This window comes from Tursiops truncatus, chromosome 15 (assembly GCF_011762595.2).
Source record: "Tursiops truncatus isolate mTurTru1 chromosome 15, mTurTru1.mat.Y, whole genome shotgun sequence".
Lineage (NCBI taxonomy): Eukaryota > Metazoa > Chordata > Mammalia > Artiodactyla > Delphinidae > Tursiops > Tursiops truncatus.
In genome coordinates this window covers 22,824,754-22,852,363 of record NC_047048.1, presented here as the reverse complement: position 1 = coordinate 22,852,363, position 27,610 = coordinate 22,824,754, and the positions used below count along the sequence as shown (strand labels likewise).

Genomic DNA, 27,610 nt, shown 5'->3' with positions numbered 1-27,610 from the left:
TGATGCTCAACATTTGTTTACAAGGTCTCACTGATTTTCAAGATCAGCCTTGTGCTATAGGTGGTGTTCTTATCATTCTTTAAATGTGGAAACTGCAGACTAGAAAGAATGAACAACTTTACTTGCACACACAGGTTGCTGAGCTAGTTAGAGGCAGAGCCAGGATGCCAGCCTGTCCTTCTGACTTTAAGGCTCAGCCCTTAACCACTCCAGGAAATCAACTCTTGACCCAAATGATGGAGGCTGCAGCCCACCCCTGCCCCTGCAGGCTGTTTGCAGTGCCCTTGCTGGCCCCTGCTGGCTCCTGCCCTCCCACCCAGACTGAACTGCGTTAGCTCAGTCTGGATCCGGACCCTGAGCCTGCCTCACCTGCCCTTTGGATCTGGAATCTGTTCTTGAGATCTCTTGCTTTTAAACCCCACTCCTTTAAAGGACTCTTGACCTTTGCCCATTTTAAAAAAGAGGTAAGAATGGAATGATTATTATACAAGTAATACTTGCTTTGTATAGAAAAATTAGAAACTACCAATAAGAAAAACAAAGTCAAACAACCAAAAACCCCACATCCATCATAATTCTAGCCCTGTTAATGTTAAATATCTTGGTAGGCTTTTTAAAATTCACATATACTCATACTTCTATATTTAGTACATACTAATGTATTTTTTTTAACATTATACTCACTGTTTGTAACTTGCACTTTCTACTTAGCAATATATCAGGAACATCTTTCCTTAATGCCACATATAACAACTCTGTGGACTTTCATAGTAGGGCTGCACCTTGATGCATTGAACCTATTGCCTGTTGTTGGGCATATAATTTTCTGATTTCTTGGTATTCTAAATGACACTTCATTGAAAATTATTGCTTATATTTCTTTATGCACTTGGGGACTCTAGTTGTGAGTATCCTCCTCTGTCTTCGGTCTGCCTCAGATAAGAAACCTTTCCCCACCATGCTTCCTGGATTCAGCTGCTAAATCTTGTTGATATGTGTCTTCGGTAATGATTTTTGATTCATCCATTCAGCAAATATTTTTGGACTCTGATTATGTAAGGAAGTATAACGTGGTAGTTAACAGCAAGGGTTGGGCTTCCCTGGTGGCGCAGTGGTTAAGAATCCACCTGCCAATGCAGGGGACACGAGTTCGAGCCCTGGTCTGGGAAGATCCCACATGCCATGGAGCAAGTAAGCCCGTGCGCCACGACTAGTGAGCCTGCGTGCCACAACTACTGAAGCCCGTGTACCTAGAGCCCATGCTCTGCAACAAGAGAAGCCACTGCAATGAGAAGCCCGCACACCACAACGAAGAGTAGCCCCTACTCGCTGCAACAAGAGAAAGCCCGCATGCAGCAACGAAGACCCAACGCAGCCAAAAAAAAAAAAAAAGAGCAAGGGCTATTTTAATATTATTTGATCCTTTATGCATAGTTATTATTTGATAAAATTTTTTAAAAATTTTAAGAGAAGGTATTAGAATCGATAAAGCTGGGTTGGAATCTCAGTTGGGCTACTTACTTGAATAACCTCCTATCACCGAGTCTCAGTTTTTCATGTGTGAAAGAGGGACCATAATGTCTACTTCACCAGCTTGTTCTGAGCATCAAGCTAGATCATGGGGGTAATACCTGGCACATAGCAAGTGCTCAATAAATAACTTGATACTGTTATGATTATTCTTAGGCCCTGTGGGAAGCACACAGAGAATAACAACAATGAATATCGCAGTGGTCCTGATCTCAGGCTCTCCATTTTCTATCTCCTATTGATCTCTGCCTTTTATTGACTTGACTCTTATCTATTAATCTGTTCTGCTTACTTGCAACATAGACAACAGGTTAGTATCCAGCCTGTAAGGAATTCCTATAAATCAATAAGAAAAAAGAGAACAACACAATAGAACTATGAAATAGAAAAACAAACAAAGGATAGGATCAGGAAGTTCACAAAAGGGGAGACCCAGAGAGCCAAGAGCAAATCAAAAGATGCTCAGTCTCGCTAATGTTGAAGGAAATAAAAATAAAACCATAGTGGTATCATGTCTCACAGATTAGCAAAAATATAAATGTTTCACAATATAAGAAATGGATGAAGCTGTGGAAAAGAGAACTTTCATGTACCAGTACATAATTGGTACCACCCTTCTGGAGAAAAAGTTAGCAGAACTTTCTAGTAAAATAGAAAATAAACATACTATTTGACTAGACATGTCTCTTCTAAGGTTGTACGCTGCTGCAAAAACTCTCAATAGTTGTACACAAAGAGCTCTGAAGAAGGACATTAAATGCAGTATTGTTTGAAATGGAAATGACCATAAGGTCCTTTGACAGGAGGATGTATAAATAAAACTTTTTTTTGAACAGCTTTATTGAAGTACAATTTACATACCATAAAATCCACTATTTACAGAAGTGTCCATCATAGATGAATAGATAAACAAAATATGGTATATCCATACAATGTAATATTATTCAGCCTTAAATGGGAAGGAAATTCTGTCATATGTTACCACATGGATGAAACTTGAGGACATTATGCTGAGTGAAATAAGCCAGTCACCAAAAAAGACAAATATTGTATGATTCTGCTTATATGAGACACCTGGAGTAGTCAAATTCATAGGGGCAGAAAGTGGAATGCTGGTTTCCAGGGCCTGGGGGAGGGGGGCATGGGAAGTTGTTGTTTAATGGGTGTGGAATTTGTTTTGCAAGATGAAAAGAATTCTGGAGATTGGTTACACAACAATGTGAAGGTACTTAACACTACTGAATTGCACACTAAAAAATGGTTAGGACGGCAAATTTTATGTTGTGTATATTTTGCCACACTTTTAAAAAATGATTTTTAAAAATCCACTCTTTTTAAGTGGAGCAAATTTAGAGTTGTGCACCACAACCTAATTTTAGAACATTCCCATCATCACAAAATATCTCTAGTGATCATTTGATGTTACTTCTCATTCCTACTCCTGCCCCCAGGCAACCACTGATCTATTTTTTTATCTCTATAGATTTACCTTTTCTGGACATTTCATGGGAATAGAATCACACACAATATAGTCTTTTGCATCTGGTTTATTTCACTTAGTACAGTGTTTCTGACGTTCATTTATGTTGTAGCAGGTAGCAGTACTTAATTCATTTTTATTGCTGAATAATGTTTTCATTGCATGGACTTTGTTTTGGGGTTGCTTCCAGTTTTTGGCTATTATGAATAAAGCTGCTGTGAACATTTGATTACAAGTCTTTGTGAGCATGTTTTCATTCCTCTTGGGTAGATACCTAAGAGTGGAGGAAACCAAGTTTTTAACCTGACCTTATTACATTTGATTGAATGTCATGATATTTAAATGGGTTCAGACAGCAGATCTCAGTTTTTCATTTTGGAATCTAGCACCTAAATAGGAAATATGGCCCAAAGTTAAGGGCTGTTTCATAATGACCTATCGTTACCAAGCAGTTACCATCTGTGTGATTAATCAATGGTGATTAATGGCAATCAAGAGTACTTCCTAAATGCCAGGCATTATTTCACATTGTGGTCTCATTTAATCATCACAGTAACACTTTGAATGGGCGATTTTACTGTCTCATTTTGTTGCTGAGGAAACCTGAGACTGAGAAGTTCACATGGCTCCTAAGAGGAAGAGCCTGGGTTTGAAGCAGGAGTCAGGCTTTGGAGCCTGGCACCCAGTTCTACTATGTCAATAAAGCCGCTAGTGCTGAAAAGCCTTCCCTTTGCAACTCTTGGAATTGCTGTCAGATCCAGTTTGTAAACCGTGCAAGAAAGTCTTATTATAGCTGTATAGTCATGCTTCTTTTCTTTCTTCTTTTTAACAAAAGCAACATTGATCACTTCATTCTCCAAACTTGGCTGGGAGTTGCTTTTGTTTCTAAAAATCAAAGTCATCCTCAAAAGACAAGGCTTTAAAAAGAAAGCCAGCAGGCTCTGACTTGAGGATAACCCCATGGTTGTCCTACAAAATAAAGGCAGTGGCTCTGTGATAGGATTTTCCTGCTCTACTCTAAAGCTTTGTTCTCTTGCCTTCAGGGGCATGGTTCTGTGCCGGGTGGCTATGGTAGCAGTCTTGACTGGCCACTTGATAGGGAGAATGTTACCATTTGGCCATAAATTGCGTTTCATTTTTTATACTCTGGCATCAGTTAATTTTTTGCTACATGACAAACTACCTCAAAAGCTAGTGTCTTAAAACAACAATTTATTTAGCTCACTGTTCTGCAAGTCAGCAATTTGGACTGGGCTCAGCTGGGAGGTTCTTCTGGCCTTGGCTGGGTTTGTTCATGTGTTTGTGGTCAGCTACCAGGTAGGCTGGGTGCTGGCTGGTCTAAGATGGCGTCAGTTGGGATGGATCATCTCTGTTCCACTTGGTCTCTCATCCTCCATCAGTTTAACCCTGGATTGCTCACATGACAGATGGACAGGGTTGTAAGAATTTAAGTAGAAGTCCTCAAGGCTCTTGAACCTGAGGCTTGGAACTGGTACAGTGTCACTTTTGCTGTGTCACATTGGCCAAAGCAAGGCATGAGGCCAGCCCAGATTCAAGGAGTGAGAAATAGAGTCCATCTCTTGGTGGGAAGACAGGTATACAGGGAGGGGTGGAGAACGGCCCTTTTTTGCAATTTACCTCTTACACTGCATTAGAAATAAAATGGATTTGGCAGCAGGTGGCAGGTTTGACTTCTGTCTCTAGCCTAGTATCTTCAGGGAAGTTACTTGCCTACAGCTTCCTCCTCTCCTCATTTGTAAACCACAGACAGGATGACTGAGGATTACATTAGGTAATGTGTGAAGGAGCTAGCTCTGGAGTCCAACCGGGTTCAAATTCTGTTTTCATTTACTCTTTTTTTAAATTTTATTTTATTTTTTAATTTTTGGCTGTGTTGGGTCTTCTTTGTTGCACGCGGGCTTTCTCTAGTTGCGGCGAGCGGGAGCTACTCTTCGTTGCGGTGCGTGGGCTTCTCATTGTGGTAGCTTCTCGTTGCGGAGCATGGGCTCTAGGCATGCAGTCTCAGTAGCAGTGGCGCACGGGCTTAGCTGCCACGCGGCATGTGGGATCTTCCCAGACCAGGGCTCAAACCCGTGTCCCCTGCATTGGCAGACGGATTCTTAACCACTGCGCCACCAGGGAAGCCCTCCATTTACTCTTAAATGACTTTGGGGGAAGGTATTTAGCCTTTCTGTGCCCCTATTTCCTAATCTGTAAAGTGGGAATAATCATAAGAACCTAATAATGTGTAGTTGTTGTGAGGATAAATGAGTTAAGTAAAATTTAAAAGAGTGCCTGACACTTGGAAGGCATTCATTACATGTAACTGTTGTTGACACTATTAACATTATCTTGGAAAATAGCCAGTCTGTGAAAGGAATGTCATTCCCCCATGGCCCCTTCTGGGTGACCAACTGTTGCTTGAATGAATGGAAGGTGGTATCCTTGTTACTACTTTCTGGATATTACACATGGCCAAGGATGGACTTTCCTCATCCTTAAAATACTAGTGCCTTAAAGAAATGATATTTATTTGTAAAAATCTAAACATAACTCTCAGAAATTATGGTGAGCTCAGAACCTGACAATGCAATATGAAGAGACCGCCAAGTGTTAAAGAGATGCTAGCATCACAGTTAGTGAGAAGGAAGGATGGAAGGAAAGAAAGTAGGAAGGAAGGAAGGAAGGAAGGAAGGAAGGAAGGAAGGAAGACAGTCAGCAAGTATCCCAGATTTCTCTTGAGAATTTATGTCTAACGGATAGAAGCCATTTTTTAAAACGAAGGAAAATAAGATTCAATTGATTGGTTTTTTTACAAGAACATATCTTAAAATAAGTCATTGAACTTCTTGGTTGTATAGAGAGCTGCATTTCTCCTGCTACTTTTTAGGAAGAGAAAACCCAAGTCATAAACTAGTCTTAGACCTAAAGGATGTTTAAACTGTTAATCCCTTAGAATAAAGGGTTATCCAGAAAATAGAAAGAAGAGGTGAAACAGCTTTCTTGAAGTCAAACCTCTGTGTCAGAAACCAAGAACTATGGATTTTTCCATGCTTCCGCTTGAAAGAGTATCTATCTGTTACTGATAATGTTTTGAAGCACAGGGCTGCACACTCTGGCCCTTGGCGTCCGCCATCTGTTTTTGTAAGTGAAGTTTTACTGGAACACAGTCACACCCATTGCTTTCCATATTGTTTGTGGCCACTTTCGTACTATAGTGGCAAAGCTGAAGAGCTGGGACACAAGCCTAAAATATTTACTATCTGACCCTTTCAGAAAACGTTTGCTGACCCTGGTTCTGAAGTCCTGGAACCATCCAGATTTTTACAGTAGTAGCTGCTGTTGTCATTACATGGGAGGCTGTCTAAGGGAAGCTCAGCATGGAGTTTTGGGCCATGCTCACCTGAATTTAAGGCCCAGCTCTACCTCCTCCTAGATATGTGGCCTTGGACCTTGCTAGCATTGTGACCTTGTAACCTTAACCTTCCTAAGCCTCAGTTTCCTCCCCTGTAAAATGGAAATAATGATAACAATAATTGCTTCACATAGGGAATTTATGAGAATTAAATAAGGTAATGTATTTAAACCATTTAGCTCAGGGACTAGCACAGCTATGGTGAAAAGTAGCAATAAAATAAGAACAAAATTAAATTGGAAAAAAGTTCCTTAGACCTGGAACAGAAGACTGGAAATGAGGGCAGTGTGTAAGGAAGATGTGGGCTGAATCTGGCCACATGGGGTTTGGGTGGTGAAGATTAGGCTGAGAAAGGTGGACGCTCTGGCAGGACAGGGGCCCTGAATCCCCCTCTGGGTCCCTGGGGAGATTCCTTAAACTCTGTGAGCCTCAGTTTTCTTATCTGTTAAATGGGAGGGTGATAATCATAGTATCCACCTCCCCACAGCTGTTGGAGGATTGAATGAGATGATGTGAGTACAGCATTTAGCTCAGTAAGGGGTAGCTCTTGTTATTAAGAATTGTGTTTGAAGAAGGGACTCAGAGAGGCAGATGTCAGCAAGTGAAAAACCAGAGAGAGGAGAGATGGGTCCAGGTTGACAGTGAAAGAAAGAATAAATCCAGTTTCAGGCAGGAATCGTGACATGGATCAGGACAGACATGCCATCAGAGCCTCTGCCAGAAGCTTCCTTTTACACAGGCCCTGACACGTCTTCTCCATCTTCTCTAAGCAGAGGGCATACCTTGAAGGGAATGTTCCAGACCCTTTGGTCTCTTGGAGACATGACTGTGAAGCTAGTTTTGCAAGTATTTCAATACTGACATAGGAGTTTTCGTGGGAGCTGAATTTTCACGAAGACTTGCAGAGTTACAGACTTACAGACTTGCAGACTTACAGAGTCTCTGTTGACCTTGACCTTCCTGATCTTCCATTTATAGTGATAGCTGCCTTCCCTGGTGCCCCTGGGCTGCCAGAGTCTATGTGAGTTGGAAGGGGGAAAAGGTTTTAAGGCAGGAAATCAACTGTGCAATTGTTAAGATAGACATTCAGCAGTCTCTTTAGACGGATGGTTGATTAAAAGGTTATAATACCATTCCTGTTCTCTCATGTACTGGGTTGTATTCCACTGGAGTAAATTAAGTTTGAGACACGTAAATATCATTATAAAGACTAGACATTACAGTTGGCTTGATGTTCTTAACCGATCCCCTGACATTCAGCCATGCCTTTAGATTAGCTTAATTGAAACACAAGAGATCAGAACTTAATTAGAACTTAATTGGACTGCTATATTAAGCATAGCTGGCTTAGTGGCTGTGATAAACTTCACTGGGAAATTCTTTCCAATGCATCTCTGAATATATTTTGGGCACTCAGAGTATAAAGTTAATGATTTTTACTGTAAGCAGTTTTTGATGTGAGGTTTATTGTTAGCAGTAAAAAGTAGTCTGAACTCAAGAGTTCGTTTCAGCTGGATGTATTAAGTATGCAGAGCTAACATCCCCATATTTGCTGGTGTTAACTCCTTGAGGCAGGTCCTGCAAGTGACAGAAAACCCCATTCTAACTGACTTAAGTAGAAGAGGATTTTTTGTTTGTTTATTATGAAGACAAGAGGCCCATGGGGAGATCTTCCTTTACAGCTTGATCTGGGGGCCCAGTGATGTCTTCATGACTTCGTTCCCCCTCTGTCTCTCGATTCTGTTTGCTCTGGCTTGGCTCCACCCTCAAACGGTCCCTCCCCTGTGGCACCATCCCCCATTTCATAAGGCTCAAGGGTAGCAGAGGAAGAGAAAGTCTCTCCCAGAGTTCCTCTCTAATCCAACTGGCTCAGGTCAATGACCTACTCTGGAATCGATCCTTGGAACTAGGGGCATTTAGTGGGCTGTTAGGCAAATGGAAGGAGTCTTACCCAAGGCACACAGCTTTAGAGTTGGGAAGGGTGGACCCCAATAGGAACTCAGGGCACTGTTACCAGAAGAAGGCAGAAGGGATACTGGGCAGCTATCTTGGCTACAGTTCATTATGTTTCAACTAGCAGGAAAGTGGCTGAAATAATAAAGGGGATTTACTGGCTCAGGGAGCTAGAAACTAGAAGTTTCTGAGATAAAGAAGGAAGGCTTCGGGATTGGTTTGATTCAGGTGCTCAGTGATATAATTGAAAACCTGGTTTTTTTCTGTCTCTCTGCTTGGCCTCTTATAGAGTCAGCTTTATCCTTAAGCTGGCTTCCCTCAAAACAGTAACACAGCAGTGGCCACTGTGCTAGGTTTTGCCTCAGCCAGAAGGAGAGAATGCTCAAGCTCTTTCAGAAAAGCAAATGAAATGGTTTCCCAGAAGCCCCAGCACGTCTCCTCCCACATCTTATCACTCTGAAATTAATTACGTGTCCATCCTGAGTCAGTGAATCCCTTTGGTCAGGATGAATGTGGACCAGATTGGTTTCCGTGTAGGTGGCAGGTGAGGTGGGATCATCTCGACTGCCTTATCAGGGTTCACACCCGGAGCTAGAGATGGGGTTTATCCTCTATACTCATCACAGCTACTACCCAGCTTGGGGGTGGTTGCTGGGCATTGAATTAATAACCGCAGTGGGCCATGCCCTACTCATTTCGTCATCTCTAGCATTTAGCATGGGGCCTGGCACATAGCAGGTCCTCAGTAAATGTTTACTGAACAAGGCCAAACTGGAACAGTGCACCTTGCTTAATTTGGAAAGAAATCAGGAGTTTTATACATGAATAAAATGATGGCTGAAAATAAACCTTATCTCAGCTTTACATACAGATTAAATGCAGAGTCTGGATAGGGGTGATAAGACTTTCCACCTCTTTCCCCATCCTATCCCATGCAATGTAAAATTTTCCCTTTCGCCTTTGGTTGCTCATCAAATTCCATTACAGTGAAGAGTTTTGTAAACAACAGTTGGTATCAGGAAACTATTTCTAACTCCTGATAAGTCCTTTGATGATCTCATGGCATTAAAATTTTCTACTATGAATAATTCAGTAAAACAAAACCTTTTTTTCTTTTTATATTCCTTGCCCATGTAATAGTCATTTATTCTAGTATTTAAAAAAAATAAAATACCTGAATATCTTTTTAAAAGTGCAAGGGCTCTGGTCAGTGAGGGAAGAAACTCCATTTCCTGTCCTTGACTAATAAGGGAAATGAGAAGTACCATCAGCTTTTGTTTGAAAAAAATTTCTAAGGAGTGGAAAAAATAGATTCTTGCAGGAAAGGTGTGGTAGAATTACTTTAATGTTACTTTTTTAAACCAAAAACACTTTTAGAAATGGCCACGTGGCTCATGCCGGAAGTCTTGGTCAACATTTTGTGTTACAAGTCCATATTTTTGACTTCTTTTGAGAAGTATTATTTTTCACTAATGAAATTCTAATGCAGTGGTGAAAAAAATGAGCCCGTTTGAAGTTTTCTGTGACAAGCATTTTGGCATCTGGTTATCGTCCTTGTGTGTGCTCATTCCTAGGATTACAGTTATTGTTCACTTTTGTCATGTTTGGGTGGGAGGTGCATGGTCTCGGGTATCTGGAAGTTTCTTATGGGGAACATCTATGTGGGAAAGGAGGCCATGACATTCTAAGTGGGTGCCATGCCCACAGCCATAACTGCAGGCCCTTGTCCCTGCTTTGTCCATGTCCCCATCACTCTGGCCACAAGTGACTGAGCCAGGAATAAGTTTCAGGCCCTGTGGGCAGCCTCTCGGGGATGGCAAGGGGCTGGGAAATGGTCTGGCATTGCTCTGCCCAACAGGGATGGTCCATCCTGGGTAGTGTCTAACCAGCCCAATCAGATTCTCCTGTCTGGGGCGTGAGGATGTCAGACAACAGAGAGAAAGGGCAGATCATAGTGTGGGTAGAAGGGGAGAAACACCAGAAAGCTTGGAAAGCTGTGAGTCGGCAGACCTCAAAGCAGAGAGAGCAGGAGAAAGAACCAGCTAGGAGAGAGCAGCGGAGAAAGCAGCAGCAAGCTGAGAAAGAAGCCACGGCCAGAAAGCTGAGTTCCGTGTGAAGCTAGGAGCAGAGCTGTTGCTGGGCCACCAAGCTACTGGTGGACGACTCTGGCTCACCTGTCCCGTGCCTGGACAGCTGTGGACACTGGTCCGCTTCTTCCTGAGACCTGGCTCTGCCCCTGGTAAGAGGAATTCTCACATTCCTTCTACCTTTACAGTAACCCCTGTGCTAGGTTATATTATTGTTCAAAGATATTTGTGGCCTCTCCCTAAGGGAAGCTTGACCACATCACTGCTTTGGTCAGTGGAATGAATGGGCGTGTCATTTAAAATGTGCTTTAAGAGTCAAAGAATACTTCACCATATCCGTGTCATTTGCCATGACAACCAGCAACATTTCAGAGAGAGGCTGCCCTGTCAGCCTGAGGCCCAGAGCAAAGATCGCATGGAGCAGAGAGCCACGCTGGTGGAAATGTTCGTGTAATACGAGGGAGAAACCATCGATGACACAAGCTTCTCAGATTTGGGGGGTGTTTGTTACAGCAAAGTCTAGCCTAAACGCACTTTTGAAAAAAGCCCAGTAACCAAGGTAACCCGAGCAGCTTTCTCTCCCTTGCAGACCCAGAGAGCCTCAACCAACACCGTGCTCTAGCCAGCCATGCTTCACTAAGCTCACAGCCTGTGCTTTTGACCTTGGTGGGGTGAAATTACATTAGTTACTGGAAGAGCGTCAGTGGCTTTCTAATGTGAGTTGTTCCTCTTTCCCATCTTCAGTCCTCCAGTCTGCCTCCTATACATGTATTCAACATAAAAATTGGTACAAAATACTGTCTGATTTCTGCCCTTTCTCTCTTTGGGGTTTGAGTCTTTTATGATTTGTTCTCCTGCCCTCAGTTTTATTATAAACTTTTTTCCAACATGTAGAAGAGCTGGAAGAATTTCAGAGTAAACACCCACCTAGGTTTCATGGTTACTGTTTCGCTTTATTTGCTTCATCATTATCTGTCCACCAGTCTATCAACTCATCCTGCTGTCCACCCAGCTTGTTTTCTTGGATGCACAACAGAGTTGCAGATTCATGATGACATGATGATGCCTTCTCCCTTGACGCTTAGTCTTTTTCCTTTTAATTCTGGATTTTTTAAAAATTGTTTTTTAACCTCGTATAAGGTTGCCTTAACTGATCACCCTGCTTACCCAAACTTGGACATTTTTACCCGTTAACAATCATGAACTCCGTGTATTTGGCCACATTACATAAACCCCAGTGCCCACACTTTCTTAATCTCACTCTTTAATTTTCTCTCTATTACTTCCTCTCTTATCTCCTCACTCACCACAACTTTTCATTTGCTTTCCCTTCTCTCTTTCAGCTCCCAGCAGATAATTTTTAAACTAAACAACAGCTGAACAATATCGCCACTGTTCTGTGTGTCTGAGTATGCACAGCACGTCCACACTTGCCCAGGACAGAAGGAAAACACAATTTCTTCAATTTTATTTCTTTGCATCAAAATGATTAAATCTGTCTACATGACCTTCATACATCAGACCATTTGGCTATTTTAAAAGTCAATTTAATAGAGTAAGTCAAGCTGCATTCCCTTCATAGAAGGAATCTTTACCACCAAACGGTGCAGTGAACGCTAAGGGAACAATGCATCTTTTGTAAGGAGAGAGAGAGAGAGAGAGAGACACTGCTCTCCTACAGCTGCAGGATTGTTTCAATTATTAGCTGGCGCTTCATGCTAGATACATATTTGCATTGTTGTACAAGTATTTTCTTATTTTGGTTAAAGGTAGCTTTTCAAGGGGAATCTTACTCTTGCAATGCAGACTTAGAAGACCCCATTACATGGTCTAGTACATTTAATTTTATTACCATGGCCAGCAGTGTTTCACTTTTTTAATAAAAGGCTATCAGCAGTGAGGTAAAAGACTGCATCTCCAGCAAATCAGGCACCCGTATTTTATGTACTAACAGCTATAATAAAGCTTTCAGTGAAAAATCTTAAGTGGCACTTTCCTTTTTGGTGAGAATCAATTTTACAACAATCTTTTTAACCTTATTTAAGCTTATAAAGCTGATTTGGCTATTTCAAAGTAAAGGGGGAAAAAGAAAAAAAGAAGAAGAAAATATTTCCCCTAATAAATAAAACATTAGGGGAAGAAAGTGAAGAGAAATTGTCCAGAATTTATTAGCAATGCCTACTTATAAATGTCAGAATTCTTGTGCATGAGTTCCTTCTTGCTTTTTTGCTTGAGAGTTGAATGGTGAGGTCAGTCATTCACTTACTCACCACTCATTGATCACCTACTCTTTGCCAGGCACTCAAGCACTGGGAACATAAAGAAAAAGAAGACACATCCCCTGTCCTCAGAGAATTTATAGTTTGATAGAGGAAATGGGCATGTGGGCTGGCAGTTAGGTTACAGTTACACCTGAGGTGCTGTGACAGAGGGACACACAGAACTGGCGGTGGTGGGAGGTGCTTACTCTAAACCGAAGAGGGTAAGAATGCTCAGAAAGGCTTCCAAGAGGCATCTTTTTTTTTTTAAATAAATTTATTTATTTTATTTTTGGCTGTGTTGTGTCTTGGTTGCTGCGAGTGGGCTTTCTCTAGTTGCAGAGGGTGGGCTTCTCACTGCGGTGGCTTCTCTTGTTGTGGAGCACAGGTCCTAGGCATGCGGGCTTCAGTAGTTGTGGTGCACAGTCTCTAGAGCGCAGGCTCAGTAGTTGTAGTGCACGGGCTTAGTTGCTCCGTGGCATGTGGGATCTTCCTGGGCCAGGGCTCGAACCTGTGTACCCTGCATTGGCAGGCAGATTTTTAACCACTGGGCCACCAGGAAAGCCCCCAAGAGGCATCTTGAAAGGCAAATGGAGTTAGCCAATGGGAGAAGAAAGGAATAGTAACTAAAACTCTTACTGTTGGAAGCAATAAACAGCACAAACTGGCTGAGTAAAAAAAGGAAATATATTGGCTCATGAAAGGTTCAGGGGATTTGGCTTCAGGCATAGCTGGATCCAGGGTCTAGCACTATGTCGTTAGGAATCTGCCATTGGTGGTCTACTCTTCTTCCTTACTAATAGAACCCCAAATTTGTTCACTCTCGTTGGAGTTGTTGTGTACTTCAGGAGTGGCTGGGCTTAACTAATTATGATCCAATTTCCAAATAAGGTCACTTTCTGAAGTGTGGGAGAATCTGAATTTGGGGCAAAGGGGCCAGGAGGAGACACAGCTCAACCCATTATACCCTGCCTTTCTCTCTTCCCTCTCTCGGATCTCCTGCTGGTACCTCCCAGTGGCTGGACCCAACAACAGAGTAAACGAGCCTGGTTGATATGAACCATAAAATCAACCTGCTAAGGCACAGAGTGCGGTGGAAAAGGGTACACCTGGAGGGGCAAGGAGAATTTCCAGCAGAGTCTGTCTTGCCTTCATTCCTGGGAAGGATCTCTTCACATGGTAACTAACCAACGACTGGTTCTTAGCCCCTGCTATTTGGACAATATTTATTTATTTATTTAGCTGCCTTGGGTCTTCGTTGCTGCACACGGGCTTTCTCTAGTTGCGGAAAGCAGGGGCTACTCTTCGCTGCCGTGCACGGGCTTCTCATCGCGGTGACCTCTCTTGTTGTGGAGCACGGGCTCTAGGCGTGTGGGCTTCAGTAGTTGTGGCACACAGACTCAGTAGTTGTGGCTTGCCGGCTCTAGAGCGCAGGCTCAGTAGTCGTGGCACATGGGCTTAGTTGCTCCACGGCATGTGGGATCTTCCCGGACCAGGGCTCGAACCCGTGTCCCCCGCATTGGCAGGTGATTCTTAACCACTGCGTCACCAGGGAAGTCCCATAACAATCTTCTAAAAGGAGTTAACTGGTTCTGTTTGGGTTACAAGACACTTTAAATGGGACTAGGAAGCAGGATACCCAGTGCTCCTCTCCTTTGCTGTTCTGCGAGCCTCGTCCCCCATTACTCTAGGACGTTCTTTCCCTGAGGCTTACTAGCTGTGTATCACCTAGGAACTGCATTCAGCTTCATGTTATGAAAACTCAAGAACAGTGCCAATAATCCAGATGGAGTTTATTTTTCCTTACGTATCAGGATATCCAGAATAGGTCAGCCACAAACTGGTACAGTGGCTTAAAGAAGTCATTAAAGGCCCAGGTTCCTTCTAACCCCCTGCTTTTGGCCTCTTGGCTGGTAGGTGCTGCTCCACTTCCAGCCCCACATCTGTGTTCTAGACTGAAAGAAGTAGAAGGAAACTTCAAAGAAAAGGGCAGCAGAAATCAAGAAAGTAGCACTTTCTCAGAAATCCATGGGACATGTCCATTTCTATCTCAAACAGCAGAACTATGTCATATGGTTGTCCCTTGCTACATGGGAGGCTGGGAAATGTTTTTCCCCTGGACTGATTGTCATCAGGTTTCTGGTAATAAGGATGAAGTGGAGAGGGGCTGATGGGTGGGCAGCTGGCAGAGTCAATGCACTGGCCAACGGCACCCAGACCCGAAGTACTGCTATTCTGAGGATCTGAGTGGACTGGGGGAAAGGAATAAATATACTTACTCTGAATCAAGGTCTAGATTTAAAGAAATCCTTCTGAGATAAATCCAAAATGCATGTAATAAGCCTCCTACTATGTGCATTGTCTTTTATTAGTCCCTGTTAATATAGTCAGAATATATGCTTACCCAAGATGACTAGCGAAATGTTGTCAGAATTCTTTACATTGCCTGAGTTATTGTTTGTTGTTGTGCTTATAAACCTCACCAAGGACTTATGCATATTTCATCTAACACAAGCAATCAATTAACCCCTCCTCCTTTGTCCAACTTAAACATGGGGGCAAAGAATATAATTTAATTCTCTCTTCTCTCTTTAGAGGAAAAGAACCAAATTCATTGCCTGTGATTTTCTGACCGAATGGTTATACAAGTAAGTTTTTCACGTCTTTGAATATTCCATGACCCTAAGGGTCCAATAGTGTTAATTTGCCAGCAGAATAGCAACAACTGACTTGAATTCTTGCTTATTGTTTTCTTGTTGATCAAAACATATGGCATCGTGACCAGTCAAAATCCAAAGAGGATAGGGGAGACATTCACAGAATTCTTCTCCATTCCATTTGTGGAAGAGTGGCTGAAACTGCAGTAAGTAATGACACAAGGCTTTGAATAATTTATTCCTAACTTGAAGATTGTGTTAATGATCGTTTTCCTCCAATCTATGAGAACTAACTCATGTAATCCATCCAGGACCCTGCATCAGTTGTGTATGTGGCTCTTTTCTCTGGTTATTTTTATTCTAGGCTAAGGGCATCCTATCCATGCAGTGATTATTCAAGAAGCACTTCAGAAATAAAATAGAAAACTTAAAAAATTTTCTTATCCTAAGTAATTCATCTCTCCATTCTCTCTTCCTCTCCTCCTAGCCCTAAAGGTCATTATGTCTCAGGAAATACGACTAAACTTTTCTAAATATTACTTTGTAGTTATATGCATCATTTACATTTAAAATATTAGAACATGACAGATGAGGTTAATACTCTCTTTGACCGTCATTCTAATCTGAGTTTTCTCTCCTCACAGAATTAATCAGCTTGGTCTATACTGCATCCTTCCGTTGTCTTAAAATTAGTTACTTAATTATATAAAATTAGATTATATCATACAAAATTAGTAATATTACTTTATGTGACCTGTTTATCATCAGTGATATAGTAATAATAATGACCACTAACATTTATTGAGTGCTTGTATCACGGGTCTCAGCATTTAACGCTCATGAACTAACTTGATCCTCATAACAATGCTATTACCAGCCCTATTTTGCAGATGAGGAAATTTATGCATTATCCTGCAACTTGCTTTTATTTGACTGAAATACATGCTTTTGAGATCTAGCCATGTTGACTCAATTACATCTAATTCATGCCTTTGATAGCTTTATAGCCTATGACATTTCTAGATTTGCATAATTTGTTCATTCGTACAGTAAATGTTTATTGAGTACTACTGTGTGCCAAACATCATTCTAGGTGCTGGAGATAAAGCAGTGAACAAAGTAGCCAAAACTCCTGACTTAGTGGAGCTTATATTCTGGTGGGGGATGGCAGACAATAAGCAAGTAAGTGCTATAGAGAAGAATAAAGCAAAGAGGGGAGAATATAGAGTATTGACGGGACTTAATTTTATATAGGGCGGTCAGGAAAGACCTCACTTGGAGGATGACTTTTTTTTTTTTTTTAGTATTTATTTATTTGGCTGCACCGGTTCTTAGTTGTGGCACGTAGGATCTTTGTTGCTGTGTGCCAGATCTTTAGTTGTGGCGTGCAGGATCTTTGTTGCCATGTTTGGGATCTTTAGTTGCAGCATGCAGGATTTTTGTTGCCATGTGTAGGATCTTTAGTTATGGCATATGGGATTGAGTTCCCTGACCAGGGATCGAACCCAGGCCCCCTGCATTGGGAGTGTGGAGTCTTAGCCACTGGACCACCAGGGAAGTCCCTGGAGGATGACGTTTAAGCAGTGATCCACAATTTTAAGCCATAAGTGGAAGAAAGACAACTCAATTTAGAGAAAATAATATTTAACTTATTTCTTTGAAAATATTTTCACACCAGCCCTTTGCAAGAACAATGTCAGGAAACTGAGACACTAGGAAATTAAGTAAGTTTTGTAAAATCCCATATTAAACAGAGTAGAAAAAAATGAAATTAGACCCTTAGCCCTCAAATGTTACATCTTTTGCTTAAATCTGCCCTTCTGGGGAATGCCAAGTTGAATAGACCCTTGGCTGACTTTCTCAATTTTGAGAGTTTAAAAGAATTCAGGTATTAACCAGTTTTTAAAAATCTGTGACTACCTATACATTGGAAAGAGAACGATATTAGAAAATCTTGCTTCTTATTAAGCTTCTAAGCCTCTGCCTAATTTTGTCCACTGTGAAAATGGAAAGCCGGGCTTCCCTGGTGGCGCAGTGGTTGGGAGTCCGCCTGCTGATGCAGGGGACGCGGGTTCGTGCCCCGGTCCGGGAGGATCCCACGTGCCATGGAGCGGCTGGGCACGTGAGCCGTGGCTGCTGGCCCTGCGCGTCCGGAGCCTGTGCTCCGCAACGGGAGAGGCCACAGCAGTGAGATGCCCGTGTATCGCAAAAAAAAAAAAAAAAAAGAAAAGAACATGGAAAGCCTATAATTTATAGATTATAAATGATTAATAAGTGAAAGATTAGCATATTTCTCCAGGTTGAAAATGAAACATTTTCCCACTTACAATAACCAATGAAGGGACTTCCCTGGTGGTGCAGTGGTTAAGACTGCACTCCCAATGCAGGGGGCCTGGGTTCGATCCCTGTTCTGGGAACTAGATCTCACATGCATGCTGCAACTAAGAGTTCATAAGCCACAATAAAGGAGCTCTGGAACCACAACTAAGGAGCCCACCTGCCGCAACTAAGACCTGATGCAACCAAACAAGTAAATAAATAAATAAATATTAAAAAAAAAACAATGAAGAAGAGTCTTAAAAATAAGAGAGTTTCTCTAAGTAAGAGTTCTCTCAAATCTCTAGTCATTTATCGTAAAAATACCTTAATTTAAAATAGTTGCTAACTTCCACTGGCAGCTCATGTAAGTATACTGCAAAGTAGCAATAGCAAGCATTTCAGTTGGACTCCACAAGAACAGAAACACAAAAGCTCTTGCTTTAACTGGCATTTGTGTTCTCTGCTTCCGTTACCTTTCAAAGAGGTGCCCCGAGCATGATAAAAATGTAAATGATACTAATCTAATTTGATGCAATAAATATTTATTGAATATCTACCAAATGCAATGCAAAGAGCTTGGTGCTGTGGAGAAAACAGAGATGAATAAAATATGGCTCTGACCCTTGGAATGAGAGAGATGTGTTTACAAGTAGCTGTAGTTTCTGTAGTGAGTGTTGTAAAACAAATGTTAATAAAGCATTAAAGGGAAATGGGGATGCACAAGACCATCTATGCCCCACTCCACCACTGGCCTGGAGCCAGTCAGGTTGGGCCAGTGGCCAAGCTGGCTGGTGCCCAGATTTGGTCTTGAAGAGGCAAGAACTCAGGTGCCATATCCTTCTCGAGAATGCTCTTGAACAGGGAGAGCAGAGAGGCAGGTAGGGCAGGAGCCAAGAGACCATTTCTAACCCACGTTTCCCCAAGCCTACTGACATCTATCACCCGGTAATTCTTTGTTGTGAGGGGCTGGCCTATAGGATGTTTCACAGCATCTCCAGCCTTCCCCCACTCCACATGCTAGTAGCACCCCCTGTGGTCCTCACCATCAAGAATGTCTCCAGATACTGGCAAATGTGGGGAGACAGAAAAATTGCCCCTGGTTGAGAACTTCTGATTGAATCCAGAAGGAAAAGTGAGAGGAAATCTGAGGGGGAAGGGAGAAGAGCTGAGAAAGTTCACGGTGGGCACTGTCATTCTGGTCGTTCGTGTGGATGTGAAGGTGTCTGCCGAGAAGGAGGCCCAGGTTCTGGAGGCTTGTGGGGGAGGGGAGGAGGCTGCAACAGCTGCTGTGGTGAAACCGATAGGGAATCAACTAGGGATGATGAGTAGGGATGGCCCAGCTGATGGCCTGAATTTGTGATGCATATAAACAGCCTGCTTATGAGATTATTTCCAGCAACCCTGGAAAAGAGGTGGAGGAAACAGGTGGTTGGGTAAAATCAGTGTTGAAAACTGGCAAAGCTAATATAGTAAAAGGTCTAGACTAGGCCCAGAGGATTGTCTGAGAGCGAGAAATTTCCCTCTACCCTTCTAGGTTCTTCTGGACGGTATAACGATCAAATTGACCTGAGATAGATTAACAGGAGAAAATCAAACAAAAGTTTAATAACCTATATACATGGGAGAGGCCCAGGAGAACTGAGTAACTCACCAAAATGTCTGAAACCCTCACCTTAAATACCATCTGCAGTTAAAGACAACAGAGGATGTTAGGGGTAGGGACCTGAGACTTCAAAGGGGAGGAAGGCAATTGCCATGAAGATGGAAAAGCATATGTTTGGTAAATAAATATTGGAGGGGCCCTGCGGAGACAGTGGGACAGAGAGTGGACTCTGATGTCTAAGTTTCCCCACCACACCCAACCCACATTCTTTGCCGATATCTCTAGTGATAACTCTATTCCAGGCACAGGCCTTCCATCTAAATTCTTTTTAGGCAGTTAGGAGGAAGTTTCTTCCTGAATCTTTTGGGCCTTGATTGTTTTCAGCTTGAGATAATCCACATGGCAAAGAGACATTTTGGGCGGCAAATTTTGTTCCCCTACAGGATCTTAAGTACATGGAAAAGCATTGTTAACTTTTCTAAGAATGATGTCTTACATTTTTCTAATAAATTACTATATTTTCTGAATTGTGTTAATGATTTAACAACCAATTTTCAGAAAGAGACAGAAACACTACATTACGTGTTCACACTGGAAGTAAGAAACATAACCAAACTCGGAAGCACTAAAATGGGGATGGTAGGTCCATACAGTTTTTGAAATTTCAATGGATCTTATTTGGATCCTGATTCAAAGAAACAAACTAAAAAGAAAAATTAGGAGGCAACTGGAAATTTGAACACCTAGTAAATAATTGATGGTAGAAAGCATTATTGTTATTTTATTTGAGGTTTGATAATGATTTCGTATTCACAATAAAAAGTTACTTCTTTTTAGAGAAACATGCTGAAATATTTATGAATGAAATATGAAATCATATGATGTCAATGGATAAGGTTGGGGGAAGTTACATTGAGTGACTGACATGGAGAACAGTATAAATGAAGCTGTATGGTGAACTGGGTTCATTTTTTTTCTGCCTACTTTTTTATATCTTTGAAATTTTCCATAATAAAACATTAAAAGGAAAAGAAACAGTAAGATGTTTCAAAGCTCCTCATGACCAGCTGATTGAATAGCGGATAGGCTGTGAGCAAGGAGGAATCTGTTGACTGGAGGTGAACTGGGGGGGCTGTGGGCTGTTCTCCGTGGGTGATGGCTGGAGTGACAGGCAGTGGAGGAGACTGAGTTTTCACATGATGCTGAGAGGCTCAAATGACATGGAAGGAAAAGGGCCCTGGGGTGTGGCGGGGAGAGCGACAGGTGTGGGCCCAAGTGAGAAGCCTCACGGTGCTGGGGACGTCTGTGTTACCCTGGTTGAGACCCGGCTCTGAACCGGCACAGCTCACCAGCCAGTCCCCTCACATCAGCCTCATTCTCCCTCCCCGCCCCACTCCAGTGCCAAACCCAATTCTCCCCAGTGGCAATGAGGAGGATTAATATGACCAGAGCTGTGGGCTTGCCCTAAGAACATGGCTCCAATAACCTCAGAGCTCCTGGGGAACAAGGAAATGGCTTTCTAGGTCAGGTCAGCGCAGTAAATCTTTTAGGCTTGGCAGGACACGTGCGGTCTCTGTTGCAACTACTCAACTCCATAGTTGTCCATAGACAACACGTGACAAAAGGCCGTGGCTATGTTCCAGTACCACTCTACTTGCAACGGTAGGTGATGGGCCAGATTTGACCGATGGGCTGTAGTTTGCTGAGCCCTGTTCTAGATGGACACCAATAACCCAAGTCATAGTCTCACATAAGGGCAAAATACAATATAAATAGAAGTGAGTGGGTGGGAAAGATGAAAGGACAGAGAAGACTATGATGAGATCAGGACTTTGGGAAGATGAGATGTGACAGTCTTTCAGGGACAACCCGTTCTAAGATGTGACTGTCACGAAGGAAGAAGGGGGTCATGGGATCACATGGACTCGAGGCCATGGTGTTGGAGGTGTCATCAGTATGAATAATGAAGTATCTGAGAGGCTTGTGGGGGTGGGTTGAAGAAGATGACAAGTCAAATCCCGGAGCTGTCAAGGGAGGTGTAAGAATGTCCTGGACGTCAAAGTGAAGGTAGTGCAGTGTAGGGGTTAGGAACCTGGGCTCTGGAATCACAGCTCTGCATGCTAAACCACGCTCTACTCCTTCCAGCTGTGTGGCTCAGCACAGATGACATAAGCTCTCAGAGTCTCAGTTTTTCCATCTGTGAAATGGTCTTTCATCTAAACAAAGCTAGTTCCTTACCTAAGAGGAATTATGGTGCCAGTTTTAAGGGAATACATTTTTTTCCCACTATTGATACATATACAAATGGGTGTGTTTCAGCTATTAAAGGGAGTTATTTTTAATTTATTTGTTCATCTATTCAGCTAATATTTATTACTTGCTTAAATGTGCTCTAAAATCATGGAACAGACATATTCATAAACTGGCTGGCTGCCATTTACTGGATGCCTACTACGTGCCATGGAACCATGACACAAACATGGTCCTTGTCTTCACGAACAGAAAGTTTTGGGTTTTTTAAAATTTATTTTATTTATTTATTTTTGGCTGCGTTGGGTCTTCATTGCTGCACGCGGGCTTTCTCTAGTTGCGGCGAGCGGGGGCTACTCTTCGTTGCGGTGCGTGGGCTTTTCATTGCGGTGGCTTCTCTTGTTGCGGAGCACAGGCTCTAGGGGCGCGGTCTTCAGTAGTTGTAGCACACGGGCTCAGTAGTTGTGGCTCGTGGCTCTAGAGCGCAGGCTCAGTAGTTGTGGCGCACAGGCTTCGTTGCTCCGCGGCACGTGTGATCTTCCTGGACCAGGGCTTGAAGCCATGTCCCCTGCATTGGCAGGCGGATTATTAACTACTGCACCACCAGGGAAGCCCAACAGACAGATTTTGTATATAGTTGGATTGCTGTGTATATGGACTTATTTATGCTAGTTCAATGTTGTGCTCTTGGGGGAAGGAGAAAGAGAAAGAGAGAGAGAGAAATAAAATTTTTTTTAATGCAGGCAATTCCCCCTGAATTGTACACTGGAGGTGAAGCATAAAATGGGTCACATGACTCAGCCCTTTCCTTAATTGTCTTCAGTTTTATGTGACAGTCACAACATGAGCGGCCCATAAGGGAACTGTTTCCTTCTGTCTGTCTGTCTTTGTCTACCTGCATGACCTACCTAACTACCTACCTGCCAACCAAGCATTTATATAGTGTTTACTCAGGTACTGTTCTGAACAATTTATAAATATTACCTAATTTAACTCCCATAACAACCCTACAAAGTAGGAACTATTATTTCCCCATTGTGTTAATCAAGCTAGCCTAGACTAGGCTGCAGTTACAAACAACAGCAAAATACTCAATAACAGCTGATTTCTTATACAAAGACTGATACAGGTTGGACAGCCTTCTTATAAATTATAGCTATTTGGAACATGTCTTTTTTTTTTTTTTTTTTTTTGCGGTATGTGGGCCTCTCACTGCTGTGGCCTCTCCCGTTGCGGAGCACAGGCTCCGGACTCGCAGGCTCAGCAGCCATGGCTCACAGGCCCAGCCGCTCCACGGCATGTGGGATCTTCCCGGACCGGGGCACGAACCCGCGTCCCCTGCATCGGCAGGCGGACTCTCAACCACTGCGCCACCAGGGAAGCCCGGCACCTTAGTTCTTAACCTTAACCTCTTCTCACAGAGCCTGGCCCCAAAACAACAGCAAGGGAGGCTGAGATATGTGAGGGAACACTGAATAGTCTGTGGGTTATAGCTGTGCCGGCCATAGCCGTATCTCAGAGAAAGAGCTGAGGCACAGAGGTGTAAGTTTTTTGCCCAAGGTCACAAGCTAGTAAACAGCAGGCGCAGGATTTGAACCAGGCAGCCTGGCTCCAGGGTCCGAGCTGGTAAGAGCATAATGAATTACTTCACTCTTCTGCCTCGCCTATCACCGGGTACTTAGAGTGATCTGTACTAAGACTGGGAGAAAAACTGGCTACCAGAGACCGTTGAAAGATGCTGTGTCTTTATATGGGTAATTTAAGGTGTGTCAAGGGGAAATTTTGGCTAAATGTGAGTTTCATCTTATGTGCTCATTTTAGAGTCAGCTCCCGTGTCAGATGCCACTCCTTTGTATATTATGCGTACTAGCATTTATTGCCTCAAATAATCTTATCTACCAGCCTGGGGAGTCATCCAAAATAAGAGTTTAGGTTTATTTTAATGTTCTTAGTAAAACAAGTTCTACCAGGTCCAGCTGTCTTTGATGCTCGATGTCATCATATTATCAGATCACAGCTGGTAGGTTGCGATCATTTGCCATGGGCAGCTGCCGATTGCTTATCACATAAATGATGGGTCCTTCTCCCACAGGTCCCCATAATTTCACATACTCTTCACTCTGCCCATCCCTTCTCAGCTACCCATTTCTTTTCCATGACTCTTTTTTTAAGAAATGTATTTTTATGCAGCTATTTTATATAAACATGGATAACCCTTAAAAATTCCATTAGGTTTATAAAAATAATTAAGATTTATCATATAAAAAATATACATATTTGTTAAATAAACTACACAGTGAAAAGGAAAGGTTTTAAATCAAGGATCATCATAGAATTAAATAACTCTAGCTCTAAGGTCTTTCAAAAGGATGTTTCACTCCAAATGGCAGGAACATGGCTTTTATTTTCTCCTCTATATTATTTTGTAGCTTTCATATTGTCTATAGAGTTACTTTAAAAATTAAAAACAATTGCAAAATGAAAGGGTATTTATTCTATTTCCTTTTATTCCATTTTCTTGCTCTCTGTATTAGACATTTATGTTTTTTCCAGCCCTGCACTGATTTCCCCCTTCTTCTGGTTACAGTACACCCTATGTTTTTGGAAGGATCACCCCTCTCCCATTTCCCGTTCAAGCAGAAAGTGAGCTGATTCCACCTCTGGCTCTGGGCTGAGTATGTGACCCAGGCCTGGCCAATCAGAGCAGTGAATCCCCCTACCACCGTGCTTGCGCCCAAATTGGTTAAATCCAAGATAACCCCAAGATTTTTCAAGAAGTAACCAGGAAAACTTTTCTGTCTTTTCCTCTAGGCTTAGAATTTTGAGGTTATAAGCCTTGAGCTGCTGAGGGCAATCCTCTAAAGAGATTGTGCCTGGGATAACAGCAGAACTGAGAGGTGGCCAGAGCCTGAGTCCCTATGGCATTGTTTTGAATCTATCTCACCATGTTAGGCATGTTAGCCAGTTCTACCCCTATTAGTTAAGTGAACCAATAAATACCTTTTTTTCTTTTTCAATAAATACATTTTTTCTTTTTTTGCTTACACCAGTTTGAGTTAGGTGGATGATACCTGCCAATGAAAGAGCCCTGATGTTTTCCTACATGATACTTACCCACTGCCCTCCAGTATCCTGTGTTAGTCAGCTTTCCCTAGGTTTTGCTGCAGTAACAAACAACTCTTAAATCTCAATGCCTTATAACAACAAAGATTTATACTTCACCCTGTTTAATGTTGGCTGTGTGTCACCTCTGGCTCTGCTCCATGTCTCTTCTCATTCTGGGACCCAGGAGGGAGGAGCATCACCATTCCTCAGTCTCACAGCAGAGAGAGACGAGCAATAGCCAACCCATGCAAACAGTACTTCTGCTCACACTTCATTGCTCAATACAAGGCCCATGACCAAGCTCAATATCGGTACTACGGGGGAAGTTGACACCACCCACAGGCAGAAACCACATGCGAACGACAAAGAGCAGGGACGCATGATTCTCTTATAGGTAAAGGAGTGATAGTTTAGAGCAATAATATAATCTGCACGTATTCTAATCAGAGCTTAAGGAGGGGGTCTTCTTCCCCTCCTTTCCGCAGCAGTGGATTACTCATATCTCCTGTTGGCCTTACTCCTGTTTATGAATCCAGCACTGTCCTCTTCTGTTGTGTATAGTCCTGACTTAACCAGCCAATCAGAAACAGTGAAATTATTTGCTATCATATTCAGGACAGGAAACATTTAGCTTTTTATTTTGACCAAGAAGTATTCATCCAATTTGTTTGCAAAAATAAATCACTGAATAAACACAAGGAACAAAAGTGCACTGCTGCCTATCTGGTCCCGTGTCCCAGGGGAGAAGTCTCATGAAAGACATCATTAAAACTGAGACCTTCAATGAAACAAAGATTGTGTTTTAGAAGAGAAAAGAAAAGGTTGTTTTGGGCAAAATGTCTTTTCAGCTAAGTTCTACCATTAGATAAAAGAAGAGAAAAGAAAAATCCACGATACTTTCAGGTCAGTGAAAGGTATCTTATGACCAAAACCTGAGGTGAGAATAGAAGTGTCACTGTGCCGTTTGAGGACAAGTGCCAGCGGTCAGATTTTCTGCACTGAGCTTGACAGTGGGACCCAAAACGCTTGTGCCTTCAAAACGGCACGGGAAATGGCATGCGTCCTGCACTAAAGATCAGAGTTGGATGGTAGCCTGGCAGAAAATTTGCCATCATGCCCTGTTGCAAGGAAAAATATCCTTTCAATCCATTTTGTCTTATAGAAGATTTCTGTCTCAGTAATTCGAAAGGCCGGAGTCTCGTGAGGGTAATAAATCGTCTTTGCTCTTTATGTTAACTTTTGTCTTTAGACAGGAAGGAAAGAGACCTGTTTCCTGAATTCAGGACACGCTGGGGTGCATAAATCCTCTGAGTGCCTCCTTCTGCTGGAGGTTTTTGTGTGGGTGGCCCTTTCTCTGGGGCACACGGTACTGCTTCCTCCCCTTCTTCCTGTTGTTTTCAGTTGGCTCTTTGGGAACGAGCTCAGGGAGCCTGTGTCAGGCAGCATGGCAGACACATCTGGGCTCCAGTCTTAGCTCTGCCATTTATTAGTTGGAGTACTAGTTTCCTGTGCTGTTTAACAAATTACCACAACCATGGTGGCTTAAAACAACACAGATCTATTCTCTTATAGTTCTGGAGGCTAGAAGTCCAAAATCAGTTTCACAGGGCTCAAGTCTGAGTGTTGACAAGGCTGGTTCCTTTTGGAGACTTTAGGGGAATATTTGTTTCTTGCCGTATCTGGTATCTGGAGGCTACCTCCATCCTGGAGGGCTTGTGACCCTCTGCCTCCCTCTCATAAGGACCCTTGTGATTATATCATTGGGCCCACCTGTGATAATGCAGGATAATCTCAAGACCATTCATTTAATCACATCTACAAAGCCTCTTTTGCCGTATAAGGGAATATATATATATACATTCACAGAGTCTGGGGATTGGTCCATTATGCAGCCAACATACTGTATAACGTTGGGTAACCTGGAACTAATCCCTTCACATCCCTGAATCTTGCTCCTCTCTTCTGTACCATGGGGATGGTGATAAAACCTACATCGTAGGCTTGCTGTGACAGTTAAAGATGGTATCAGAGTTTTTTGTTGCAAGCAACAGAAATTTAAAGGCTGCTTAAGAAAAATGGTATATATTGAAAGTAAAAAGATAACTCACAGACATAAAGGAAAAGGTAAGGATCTGGCCTTAGAAGCAGGTATAGGGACCCAGGGAGCACAGACCCCCTCTAGTCTTTGCCAGTCCACTCAAGATTCCTCTTCCAGGGAAGGGGCATCTGCTTGGCTAAGCTTGGGTTTCTGAGGCACACCTTGGCCAGGAGAGGACAAGGCACTGTGACCCACATTCCCCCTGATACAGGGAGGGGGAGCTGTCAAAGCAAAATCTGAGGGTTGATACCACAAAAAGGGGGAGGGTATGATAGGCAGATAAAAATGAAAGATATTCACTGCAGAGGGCTCAAAGTAGGTATTCAAATAATGATGGCTATTATTATTATTTTTTTTTTTTTTTTTTTTTTGCGGTACGCGGGCGCCTCTCTGCTGTGGCCTCTCCCGTTGCGGAGCACAGGCTCCGGACGCGCAGGCTCAGCGGCCATGGCTCACGGGCCTAGCCGCTCCGTGGCATGTGGGATCTTCCCGGACCGGGGCACGAACCCGTGTCCCCTGCATTGGCAGGCGTACTCTCAACCGCTGCGCCACCAGGGAAGCCCGATGGCTATTATTTTATCCTTAATCTTAAGAGGATAGTAACCACTGCTTTGGCAAGATGAAACATGGGTAGCAGAATGACCAAGCAAGAGAAAGACAGAATATCTTCATTTAACCTCAGCTCCGCCACTGATAAATTCTGACATTAAGGAAAGTCCTCTATTTCCTTATCTATAATAATATTTATTCATTCAAAAATATTTATTGAGTGCCTACTTTTTTCCAGGCACGTTTCTAGGTACCATAGAGTAGAGAACAAAAGAGAGAAAGTCTTGGCCCCTGTGGAATTTACAT

General features: G+C 42.6%; 1 protein-coding gene across 6 annotated transcripts in view; it reads left to right on the top strand.

The window, feature by feature from the left end:
• IQCK (IQ motif containing K) overlaps positions 1-27,610 on the top strand; it is a 126,238-nt gene that overhangs the window by 23,632 nt on the left and 74,996 nt on the right. For 5 of the 6 annotated variants that reach the window (XM_019921798.3, XM_073792256.1, XM_073792257.1 and 2 more), the window contains exons 5-6: positions 15,319-15,371; positions 15,509-15,586. In XM_019921798.3, coding sequence (XP_019777357.2) covers positions 15,319-15,371; positions 15,509-15,586 — 131 coding nt within the window. The remainder of the gene's footprint in view (positions 1-15,318; positions 15,372-15,508; positions 15,587-27,610) is intronic. The other variant, XM_019921797.3, reaches the window with a different exon arrangement.